The sequence below is a fragment of the Salmo salar genome, chromosome ssa15 (assembly GCF_905237065.1).
Source record: "Salmo salar chromosome ssa15, Ssal_v3.1, whole genome shotgun sequence".
In the NCBI taxonomy this organism is placed as follows: domain Eukaryota; kingdom Metazoa; phylum Chordata; class Actinopteri; order Salmoniformes; family Salmonidae; genus Salmo; species Salmo salar.
Genome location: NC_059456.1, coordinates 59,951,333 through 59,964,495, shown reverse-complemented (window position 1 = coordinate 59,964,495; position 13,163 = coordinate 59,951,333). Strand labels below are relative to the sequence as shown.

The 13,163-nt window shown below is 42.1% G+C and overlaps 1 protein-coding gene across 2 annotated transcripts in view; it reads right to left on the bottom strand.

The window, feature by feature from the left end:
- LOC106571794 (pleckstrin homology domain-containing family G member 1) overlaps positions 1 to 13,163 on the bottom strand; it is a 117,389-nt gene that overhangs the window by 86,689 nt on the left and 17,537 nt on the right. Inside the window, exon 1 of one of the 2 annotated variants that reach the window (XM_014145253.2) lies at positions 6,391 to 6,909. The exons of the other annotated variant lie outside the window; for it this stretch is intronic. Within the exon in view, the coding sequence (XP_014000728.1) occupies positions 6,391 to 6,400 (10 nt within the window). The 5' untranslated portion in view covers positions 6,401 to 6,909. Of the gene's footprint in view, positions 1 to 6,390; positions 6,910 to 13,163 lie in introns of those variants that run through there. 2 annotated transcript variants of the gene reach the window in all.

Genomic DNA, 13,163 nt, shown 5'->3' with positions numbered 1-13,163 from the left:
TTGGATCTATATGTTTTGACCATGACAGTTTACAATCTAAGGTAATGCAAAGTAATTGTAACGACCGTCGCAATGAGGGGACCAAGGTGCAGCGTGGTAAGTGTTCATCTTGATATTTATTTTTACTCAGAACACTTAATAAACAAAATAATAAACAATGGTAAACGACAGTCACGTCTTGCAGGCTTACCGAGCAGTACAAAAATAAAATCCCACAACTCAAGGAGGGAAAAATGGCTGCCTAAGTATGGTTCCCAAACAGAGACAACGAATGGCAGCTGCCTCTGATTGGAAACCACACCTGGCCAAAACATAGAAATATAAAACATAGAATGCCCACCCCACACCCTGACCTAACAAAATAGAGAAATAAACCATCTCTCTCAGGTCAGGGCGTGACAGTAATTTAGACTCCTCAACTTGCTCAACAGCCACACCATTCATTACCAGATTCAGCTGAGGTCTAGAACTTAAGGAATGATTTATACCAAATACAATGCTTTTACAGTGACTTGCGAAAGTATTCACCCCCTTGGCATTTTTCCTATTTTGTTGCCTTACATCCTTCAATTAAAATAGATTTTTGGGGGGTTTGTATCATTTGATTTACACAACCTGCCTGCCACTTGAAAATGCAGCTCCTTCAGGGTTATCTTTGGTCTCTTTGTTGCCTCTCTGATTAATGCCCTCCTTGCCTGGTCCATGAGTTTTGTTGGGTGGCCCTGTCTTGGCAGGTTTGTTGTGGTGCCATATTCTTGAAAAAAAATTATAATGGATTTAATGGTGCTCCGTGGGATGTTCAAAGGTTCGGAAGATTTTTTATAACACAACCCTGATCTGTACTTCTCCACAATTTTGTCCCTGACCTGTTTGGAGAGCTCCTTGGTCTTCATGGTGTGGCTTGCTTGGTGGTGCCCCTTGCTTAGTGGTGTTGCAGACTCTGGGGCCTTTAAGAACAGGTGTATATATACTGAGATCATGTGACAGATCATGTGACACTTAGATTGCACACAAGTGGACTTTATATAACTAATTATGTGACTTCTGAAGGTAATTGGTTGCACCAGATCTTATTTAGGGGCGTCATTGCAAAGGGGGTGAATACATATGCACACAAGTAATTTTTTTCATTTCACTTCAATTTGGACTATTTTGTGTATGTCCATTACATGAAATCCAAATAAAAATCTGTTTAAATTACAGGTTGTAATGCAACAAAATAGGAAAACGCCAAGGGGGATGAATACTTTTGCAAGGCACTGTAGTTTTAGAGATGTTCAGGACCAGTTTATTACTGACCACCCATTCCAAAACAGACTGCAACTCTTTGTTAAGGGTTTCAGTGACTTCATTAGCTGTGGTTGTTGACGTGTATATGGTGGAATCATCAGCATACATGGACACACGTGCTTAGTTTTTTTGCCAGTGGCAGGTCATTGGTAAAAATAGAAAAGAGTAGAGGGCCTAGAGAGCTGCCCTGCGGTACACCACACTTTACATATTTGACATTAGAGAAGCTTCCATTAACCTCTTGACGGTCGCCTAGGATAGGGGGCGCTACAGCGATTTTTGAAAGAAAATCGTGCCCATTTTAAACGGCCTCCTACTCAAACTCAGAAGCTAGGATATGCATATAATTAATACCTGTGGATAGAAAACACCCTACATTTTCTAAAACTGTTTGAATGGTGTCTGTGAGTATAACAGAACTCACATGGCAGTCAAAACCCCGAGACAGATCGTAACAGGATGTGGAATTCTGAATTGCGGACTCAACTTCATCACTTTGCCTATAAATCACACCGTGAGCTATGGTTCATTGAGCACTTCCTATTGCTTCCACTAGATGTCCCCAGTCTTTACAAAGTGGTTTGAGCCTTCTACTGTGAAAACTGACAGAATGAGAGTCTGTGGAACGTGGTCACATGGGGAGGGCCATCACCATTATGACGCCGGCGCCCTTGGCTACCCTCCCCTTTCGAAACGTTTTGAAAGACAATGCAATCGTCCCCCTTGAATGTTATTGGAGCTCTGGTTGAAAAAGGCCCTAAAGATTTATGTTATCCTGTTAGGGCTAGGGGGCAGTATTGACACGGCTGGATAAAAAACGTACCCGATTTAATCTGGTTACCACTCCTACCCAGTAACTAGAATATGCATATACTTATTACATATGGATAGAAAACACCCTAAAGTTTCTAAAACTGTTTGAATGGTGTCTGTGAGTATAACAGAACTCATTTGGCAGGCAAAAATCTGAGAAGGTTTCATTCAGGAAGTGGCCTGTCTGACAAGGTGTCGTTCTTCTTGTCTCTGTTTATTGAAGAGTGAGGAGCTTAGCTGTCCCGTGACACTTCCTACGGCTGCCATAGGGTCTCAGAAGGCGGTAAAAAGCTGAATCGTGGCTTTGCAGGCTCTGGCTGAAAAAAAGTAGCGCGTTTGGGTAGTGGCTGGTTACAGTACTGTGAGACTCAGGCTCGTGTCCGCGTCGACCGAAAGCTTTGTTTACTTTCCTCTGTTTAGCTAAATGGACATTCCCGGTCAGAATATTATCGCTTTTTTACGAGAAAAATGGCATAAAAATGGATTTTAAACAGCGGTTGACATGCTTCGAAGTACGGTAATGGAATATTTAGATTTTTTTGTCACGAATTGCGCCATGCGCACGACCCTGATTTACCATTTCAGATAGTGTCTGGGACGCACGAACAAAACGCCGCTATTCGGATATAACGATGGATTATTTTGGACCAAACCAACATTTGTTATTGAAGTAGCAGTCCTGGGAGTGCATTCTGACGAAGACAACAAAAGGTAATCAAACTTTTATAATAGTAAACCTGATATTGGTGAGTGCTAAACTTGCCGGGTGTCTAAATAGCTAGCCCGTGATGCCTGGGCTATGTACTTAGAATATTGCAAAATGTGCTTTCACCAAAAAGCTATTTTAAAATCGGACATATCGAGTGCATAGAGGAGTTCTTTATCTATAATTCTTAAAATAATTGTTATGCTTTTTGTGAACGTTTATCGTGAGTAATTTAGTAAATTCACCGGAGGTTTGCGGGGGGTATGCTAGTTCTGAACGTCACATGCTAATGTAAAAGCTGGTTTTTGATATAAATATGAACTTGATTGAACAAAACATGCATGTATTGTATAACATAATGTCCTAGGGTTGTCATCTGATGAAGATCATCAAAGGTTAGTGCTGCATTTAGCTGTCTTCTGGGTTTTTGTGACATTATATGCTAGCTTGAAAAATGGGTGTCTGAATATTTCTGGCTTGGTACTCTGCTGACATAATCTAATGTTTTGCTTTCGCTGTAAAGCCTTTTTGAAATCGGACAGTGTGGTTAGATTAACGAGAGTCTTGTCTTTAAATAGCTGTAAAATAGTCATATGTTTGAGAAATTGAAGTAATAGCATTTCAAACGTTTTGAAAATCGCGCCACAGGATTCAACTGGCTGTTACGTAGGTGGGACGAATTCGTCCCGCCTAGCCCAGAGAGGTTAAACAACGTTTGACATGTTTGAACGAACTTAAATAAAATAAAAAATCAATTTTGGTAAGAGAGGAGTCCCGCGCACGACGGTACTTTTGGTGCAGCCTTCAGAACGCGCTAACAAGAACACATAAAGGATTAACTTTTTCGAACGAAAATACATTTGTTGTGGACTTGGGATTCCTGGAAGTGCCTTCTGATGAAGATAATCAAAGGTAAGGGATTATTGACAATAGTATACAAGACTAGATTTGATATGCGATTGTTCCAAGATGGCGCTGACCTGTATTGCTAGCCTATTTTTCTGAGTATCGCATCCCCTTTTATCGCAAAGTGTGATTACCCAGTAAAGTTATTTTTAAATCTGGCATTGCAGGTGCTTTCAAGAGATGCTAATCTATAAATCTTAAAATGACAATATTACATTTTAAAAATGTTTTCGAATAGTAATTTAGTAAATTGTAGCGCTATTTCACCGGACGCATTTGAGGGAAAATAGTTAGTCAACGTCACGCGCCGATGTAAAATGCTGTTTTTATATATAAATATGAACTTTATCGAACAAAAGAATGCATGTATTGTGTAATATGATGTCCTAGGAGTGTCATCTGATGAAGATTGTCAAAGGTTAGTGCTGCATTTAGCTGTTTTTTGGTTATTTGTGATGCATGTGGTTGGTCGGAAAATGGCTATGTGGCTACTTTTATGATATACTCCTCTAACATAATCTAATGTTTTGCTTTTGCTGTAAAGCCTTTTTGAAATCAGACAACGTGGTTCGATTCAGGAGAGGTGTATCTATAAAACGATATTAAATAGTCCTATATTTGAAAAAAAAAATATTACATTTTGTTATGCAAATGGCAATAGGATTTTTCGCTGGATGTCCGTCCAGTCCAGAGGTTAAAGAAAACCCTCCGAGTTCTATTAGATAGATAGCTCTAAATCCACGATATGGCAGAGGTTGAAAAGCCATAACACATATGTTTTTTCAACAACAGGTTATTGTCAATAATATCAAAGGCTGCACTGAAATCTAACAGTACAGCTCCCACAATCTTCTTACTATCAATTTATTTTAATCATCATCATTTGTGTCAGTGCAGTACATGTTGAGTGCCCTTTTCTATAAGCATGCAGAAAGTACGTTGTTAATTTGTTTATGGAGAAATAGCATTGTATTTGGTCAAACACAATTTTTTCCAACAGGTTGCTAAGAGCTGGCAGCAAGCTTATAGGTCTGCTGTTAGAACCAGTAAAGGCCGCTTTACCACTCTTGGGTAGCGGAATTACTTTGGCTTCCCTCCAGGCATGAGGACAAAGACTTTCCTCCAGGCTCAAATTAAAAATATGACAGATAGAAGTGGCTATAGAGTCAGCTACCATCCTCAGTAGCTTTCCATCTAAGTTGTCAATGTCTGGAGGTTTTGTCATTATTGATCGATACTTTCTCCACTTCTCCCACACTAACTTTACAAAATTCAAACTAGCACTGCTTTTCTTTCATTATTAGTTTTTTTATGTATGAATACAATTGCTCACTGTTCGTTGTGGGCATTTTCTGCCTAAGTTTGCCCACTTTGCCAATGAAATAATCGTAAACATAATTGGCAACACCAAATAGTTTTGTGATGATAAAGCCATCTGATTTGATGAAAGATGGAGTTGAATTCGTCTTTCTGCCCATAATTTCATTTAAAAGTACTCCTACGTTTTTTTCCATTATTCTTTATATCATTGATCTTGGCTTCATCGGGGCGTGGACTCTACAAGGTGTCAAAAGCGTTCCACAGGGATGCTAGCCTATGTTGACTCCAATGCTTCCCAAAGTTGTGTCAAGTTGGCTGGATGTCCTTTGGGTGGTGAACCATTCTTGATACACACAGGAAATTGTTGAGCTTGAAAAACCCAGCACCATTGCAGTTCTTAACACAAACCGGTGCGCCTAGCACCTACTAACATACCTCGTTCAAGACACTTACATCTTGTCTCAATTGTCTCAAGGCTTACAAAATTCTTTAACCTGTCTCCTCCCCTTCATCTACACTGATTGAAGTGGATTTAACAAGTGACATCAATAAGGGATCAAAGCTTTCACATGGATTTACCTGGTCATTCTATGTCATGGAAAGAGCATGTTCTTAATGTTTTGTATACTCAGTGAAAATCTCTACCTCTCAGTCAGTGAGAATACGCTCTACATATGAACAACGTCTGTGGGGGAAAAGTTACAGGAGAGGAACTAAGGATATCACTCCTAATCAGCAAGAACCAACATCCCTGCGAGAAAGCAAACATGTTCCATTCAACTGACTCTGCGGGAAAGCAACTATAAAACACTGTTCATACAACAGCACAGGAGAGAGAACAACGACAAAGAGGTCACACACTTCACACAACATTGTAGGCATTGAGAAGATATCCCACCAGCACACAAAGAAGCAAACACACACACACAACGGACAACAATGGTGCTAGATACAGCACAACTAACAAACCAATAAGGACAATAAAAGTACACAACAAGTTTCATTCAAATGACCTTTTCTAGATGCAAGAATGACATATTTAACTAAAACAGAGCCAGCTCTTATGTGTATATTAATAAAAACATATGAATTCCTACCAGTCACACCATCAAGGCATTCACCTTCAAAGACTTTAGGACTAGGACAGTGATTAAAAGGACCCTAGTTTACCACATAGACACAACATGATATGAAAGATAAAGAAATCTAAACTCTGATGCACCTTTGACTGCGGATCAGACACTTGAGAAAAAAAACAACTGACAATGTAAAACATTTGACAGATGAAGGAGGCCCCAAACAGCATTGGACATAAAACAGTCTACAGCAAAATAACATAAATAAATCCAGCTTACCAGTTGGCATAATGGCTTGACTTTCCTTCAGCAAAAAGATCAGAAGAGTTTAAACCCCTGAAGAGGAGTAAATGGTTCGAAAAGAAAACAACAGTCCAGGAAAGTTTGCATATCCACCAGGAGCAGAGTATTCCAATCGCAGTATTCCCTTCCCGCAGCATGCAGACTTCCTCACATTCTCTCAGTCAGTCGAATACATTTCCTTCTTCAGGGAGCAAGCATGCTATACACTGCTCCCAACACACACTCATAAACATGCACTCACTCATAAACATGCACTCACTCTGGCACCTAACACACACACTAAGGCTTCTCACTGGTGCAGCAGCTGTTGAACCCTCTTTCTATACTTTATTTCAGATTGTTTCTCTATAGCTTGCTCTCTCTTTCCCTTCTTTGCTGGCTTGCTGAAGCTGTCTCTCACTGGGCTCTCTGTCTCCCTCTTTCAGACGGGCTCACTCTCTCCCTCTCTCTCTCTCTGGTGGTAGCATGTCCACTCAGTGTATGTGTGTATGTCTCTTTGTGCGTCATACTGAAGGACCTCTGCTCTCCCCTGTTCCCTCCCCCCTGGGCTTTCCCCTCCACCCGACTCCTCCCCCTCTCTCCCACAGCAAATTACAAGGAGTTGATTTCCACATTAAGTGCCCTCTCTCCCCATGTCCGCTCTTCTCTCTCCTTTTATCTTCCTCCTCCCATTTTTCTTAAGTCGGTCGTTCTTTTCAAACTCTCGGGAAGTCTCTGTATTCCGCATGAAGAAAAAAGACACTATGTATGGGTGTGTTTGTGTGTGTGACAGCACAGGCATTGAATCCCTGCAGTTAGTCAATAGGTTCACAGAACAGTGCAGCTTACTGGTCAGTAGGCTACCATACAACGCTAGTGAACCCTCTAACTGCGAACTTTCCAACTAGTGCCCTCCACCCCACCCCAACAGGTGCTAGGCAGCCTGCAGTAAAAGGTCTATCTCCAGCAGCACAACCCTTCTCTAGCACTGAGGGGACCCATTGACCCATGAAGGCCTCTGCCCTCTCCCCTTAACCCCAAACACTGACTGCCCTCTCCCCATGCCACATAATGAGCACCCCATGCTAAGCAAATACTTAACACCACTGACCAGCTCTCCTGCTTCCAACTCCGGCCAGTTAATTGGAGGACAAACCCCTACTGTCTGTCTTCCCTGTGGCTCAGTTGGTAGAGCATGGTGTGTGCAACGCCAGGGTTGTGGGTTCGATTCCCATGGGGGGCCAGTACAAAAAAAATGCACGAAATGAAATGTATGCATTCACTACTGTAAGTCGCTCTGGATAAGAGCATCTGCTAAAATGTAAATGTAAAATGTCTCTCACATCCTATCTGACAGCCTTAGGGATGGATCAAAATTTACAGAATGGTTACATGGGGGAGGGTCATGCTTTTTCAATTTCAGTCAACGTGAGGGTTGAGTGTTTTTTTAAATCTAGTCCAGGGGAGGGTAAAGTAATTTGTAAATGATAAAATGTCACTATTTCTCAGTGTTTTAGAAGTAGTTGCTTATTAGGCTATATGTCAATGTGTGCTCCATGCCGCCCCTCGTCTCTGATTCTCCGCTTAGTGTTCAATATCAATTGCGCCTATAGACTAGTTAGTGTGGTCTCAATCAAAATGATTCATAGACTATAGGCTATAGGCTATGAAGTGCATGCTCGGAGAAGCACAGAGCAAAGTTATATTTCTAAGAAAGTTACTGGGATGGTGTAAATAAAACTAGGCTGCATTACACACTGTAATGGATATTCCAACCCTGCTCTGCTCTAGATGATCAAAAACCGATGGTTGTGCTGTGTAAGGCTGTGGTGGCAGGTTAGGAAGAGAGTCAAAGGTTTGTTCAGAAAATTATTTTTGATTAGGCCTAGTCCCAAAAATCTTGCGCGTGGACTAGCCTATAGCTTATGTTCTGTTATTGACCTCGCAATAAGCCAGATTCGAGTAACTTACACTGTGGTGCTGAAACCTGAACCAGCAGCCGCAGCACAATCAAATTCGAGAAGGTATAAATAATTGAAACATACATTTTTTAATTAGACTAACAAAATGGAGGCTTTGTGATGCAACTAAGATATGCAGATTTAGAAACTGTTCTTCATTTTGTTAGCATTACATGGTAAAGTGGGACTGGGAGACTAGTCAGGATCAATGAAAAGTTGAACGGAGCAAAGTACAGAGTCATCCTTGATGAAAACCTGCTCAGGACCTCAGACTGGGGTGAAAGTTCACCTTCCAACAGGACAACGATCCTAAGCACACAATCAATGCAGCCTCAGGATATGTGGTTTCCTTTGAACTCTATGTAAACTGGAAACCACATATCCTGAGGCTGCATTTATTGTAGCTGGGGATTTTAACATTCTAATCTGAAAACAAGGCTCCCTACATGTTATCAGCATATCGAATGCGCGACCAGGGCTGGCGAAACCCTGGATCATTGTTATTCTATCTTCCGTGCGCATACAAAGCCCTCCCAAATGCCAAATGGGCACTTTCCTACATATGCATGCATTCTGGAGAGAGAAGCACAATATCTTCGCTACACACCCCTCCCCTTCCTGATGCAACATTTTAAATTATACTCAAAACACATTATCTTCCCACATATTTTAGATGCTTTTCACTGTCAGCTGCAACTCAATCAGCTAGACCTAATGCCACGTGCACTAACCCAAATTGTGGCCTTCCCAAATAGGCATATGCCGACACACTTGTGATTTGAAACAACCCACAGAAAAAAAGCTAATGATCCTCTGTGGTGAAGTCATAATCCCTGGTGAAGTATTTTGAGTGATTTTAGTTAGACGGGAATAATTATATAATTTTGACGAAACATCAATTTACTTTAGGGCAATTCAGCATCCTAACAGTGCGCTAATCACCCGCCAACGTTCCTTTCCAATTTGCAAGAGGCTGAAATCAGATATCTGTATATAACTTCCGCGATGCATACAAAGCCCTCCCCCGCCCTCCTTTCGGAAAATCTGACCAGGACTACATTTTGTTGCTCCCAGCCTATAGACAGTAACTAAAACAGGAAACACCCATGCTCAGTTCTGTTCAACGCTGGTCCGACCAATCGGATTCGACGCTTCAAGATTGCTTCAATCACGTGGACTGGGATATGTTCCACATAGCATCGGACAATAACATTGATGAATACGCTGATTCGGTAAGCGAGTTTATTAGCAAGTGCATCGGTGATGTTGTACCCACAGCGACTATTAAAACCTTCCCCAACCAGAAACCGTGGATTGATGGCAGCATTCGCACAAAACTGAAAGTGCGAACCACTTATTTTAATCAGGGCAAGGCGACCGGAAACATGACCGAATACAAACAGTGTAGCTATTCCCTCCACAAGGCAATCAAACAAGCTAAGCGTCAGTATAGAGACAAAGCAGAGTCGCAATTCAACGGCTCAGACACGAGAGGAATGTCGCAGGATCTACAGTCAATCACGGACTACAAAAAGAAAACCAGCCCCGTCGCGGACCACGATGTCTTGCTCCCAGACTAACTAAACAACTTCTTTGCTCGCTTTGAGGACAATACAGTGCCACCGACACGCCCCGCTACCAAAACCTGCGGGCTCTCCTTCACTGCAGCCAACGTGAGTAAAACATTTAAACGTGTTAAGTCTCGCAAGGCTGCCAGCCCAGACGGCATCCCTAGCCGCGCCCTCTGAGCATGCACAGACCAGCTGGCTAGTGTGTTTACAGGCATATTCAATCAATCCTTATCCCAGTCCGCTGTTCCCACATGCTTCAAGAGGGCCACCATTGTTCCTGTTCCCAAGAAAGCAAAGGTAACTGAGCTAAATGACTATCACCCCGTAGCACTCACTTACGTTATCATGAAGTGCTTTGAGAGACTAGTCAAGGACCATATCACCTCCACCCTACCTGACACCCTAGACCCACTCCAATTTGATTACCGTCCCAATAGGTCCACAGACAATCACACAATCACACTGCACACTGCCCTAACCCATCTGGACAAGAGGAATACCTATGTACGAATGCTGTTCATCGACTACAGCTCAGCATTTAACACCATAGTCCCCTCCAAACTCGTCATTAAGCTCGAGACCCTGGGTCTTGACCCTGCCCTATGCAACTGGGTCCTGGACTTCCTGACGGGCCGCCCCTAGGTGGTGAGGGTAGGAAACAACATCTCCACCCCGCTGTTCCTCACCACTGGGGCCCCACAAGGGTGCGTTCTCAGCCCTCTCCTGTACTCCCTGTTCACCCATTATTGCGTGGCCATGCATGCCTCCAACTCAATCATCAAGTTTGCAGATGACACTACAGTGGTAGGCTTGATTACCAACAACGACGAGACGGCCTACAGGGAGGAGGTGAGGGACCTCGGAGTGTGGTGTCAGGAAAATAACCTCACACTCAATGTCAACAAAACAAAGGAGATGATCGTGGACTTCAGGAAAGAGCAGAGGGAGCAGCCCCCTATCCACATCGACGGGACAGTAATGGAGAAGGTGGAAAGTTTTAAGTTCCTCAGCGTTCACATCACGGATAAACTGAAATGGTCCACCCTCACAGACAGCATGGTGAAGAAAGCGCAGCAGCGCCTCTTCAACCTCAGAAGGCTGAAGAAATTCGGCTTGTCACCAAAAACACTCAAACTTTTACAGATGCACAGTCGAGAGCATCCTGTCACGCTGTATCACCGCCTGGTATGGCAACTGCTCCGCCCACAACCGTAAGGCTCTCTAGAGGGTAGTCAGGTCTGCACAACGCATCACCAGGGGCAAACTACCTGCCCTCCAGGACACCTACACCACCCAATGTCACAGGAAGGCCTGTTCCAATGTCACTGCCTGTTCACCCCGCTATCATCCAGAAGGTGAGGTCAGTACAGGTGCATCACAGCTGGGACCAAGAGACTGAAAAACAGCTTATATCTCAAGGTCATCAGACTGTTAAACAGCCATCACTAACATTGAGTGGCTGCTGCCAACATACTGACTCATCTCTAGCCACTTTAATAATAAAAAATTGGATGTTATAAATGTATCACTAGCCACTTTAAACAATGCCACTTTATATAATGTTTACATACCCTACATTACTCATCTCATATGTATATACTGTACTATATACCATCTACTGGATCTTGCCTATGCCGTTCTGCCATCGCTCATCCATATATATTAATGTACATATTCTTATTCATTCCTTTACACTTGTGTGTATAAGGTAGTTGTTGTGAAATTGTTAGATTACTTGTTAGATATTACTGCATGGTCGGAACTAGAAGCACAAGCATTTCGCTACACTCGCATTAACATCTGCTAACCATGTGTATGTGACAAATACAATTTGATTTGATTTGATTATCTGATTTCTGATTGTCTTAACTCCCCATGTACACCACTAATAAGCTGAGCTTCTCAGTCATTTCTTCTTCACCTCACACAAGTCAACAATTTTTTTTAATGTTTTTTTACATCCATTGCGAATGATAGTTCCTCAGTATTTGAAAAATCTTTCCAACACTCCCGGCCTCGATAATCAACAATCCTCGATGTGAAAGAGAAAAATATCATGATCTGATGATCCCATATATCCAGTGGAAACATCATAAAAAACTACTGTCTGTCCCGAGCGCAGGAAACTCTGAGGTCCCAGAACAGGCTAGTTGATACGTTGCAAATTCGCTAGGGACAGTGATGATTTGATACAATTGCACTTCACTAGCAATAGCTCCAGTCAAGACAGATAGAAAGGGAGGGAGACAGGCAGAGTAGAGAGATGAATGTGATTGAAAGAACCAGAATTTAAAGAACCAGAATGAATGTGATTGAAAGAACCAGAACCAGAAGAACCAGGATATTGTCTACTGTTTTTATTTGTTAGCTTTAGGCCTATGTATTTTACTTAGTTGACGATGGGCCCATCGCCTGCTGCTGCATTGGCCTATAGGCTATCTCTGAGTTCTATGCTCTCATTTCTTTAGCCACCAATTGATCACAGTGTATTAATGTGTCCATATGGCAGAGGCTGGTGCTCTCACCATAGTTGAATTTGAACATTTTACTTCATATTTTTATGCTTAACCTCGTGACAATGATTTTGAGAAACCAAAACGTTATTGACATGAAACTGTTCCACAAAAATGCGCATATAAAAATAATCATAACTGGGGGAGAGAGAGAGAGAGCAGATCGGTAGAAACTCACAAGCTGCCTATGGTTCTTTACTATTACACTATTTAAAATCAATTGTGAAAGTGCGGTCCCTTGAAAAACGTGCTCGCCTATGTAAATCAAAGGCCCGTCCAACTGATTTGTTCTGGTGCCGGTCCTGGTTGGGTCTAAAACCTCTCACAAGCATCCACGACTGAGGTCATGACCAGCTTTTTAACTAAAGTGAAAGGAGCATGGCACTTGGAAATGTTATGAGAGAGTAAGTATGAAGCCTTAAGTAAACTCTCCTTGTCTGTGAAATTATTGTGTAACATTTTTGTTTGGTTGGTCATCTCTTTTTTGTAAAAAAATTAAATGTGGATGTTTTGTTTCTAAATGTTTGTGCATTTTCAATGGCTTCATAGCATTGTTGCTGAGGCAAGTCTGATGTATCACTGTCACGTCCTGACCAGTATAAGGGTTATTTGTTATTGTAGTTTGGTCAGGACGTGGCAGAGGGTATTTGTTTTATGTGGTTCGGGGTGGTGGTTTATTTAGTAGGGCGTTTGATTTATTATTTCCGGGTTTTTGGGTAATGTTC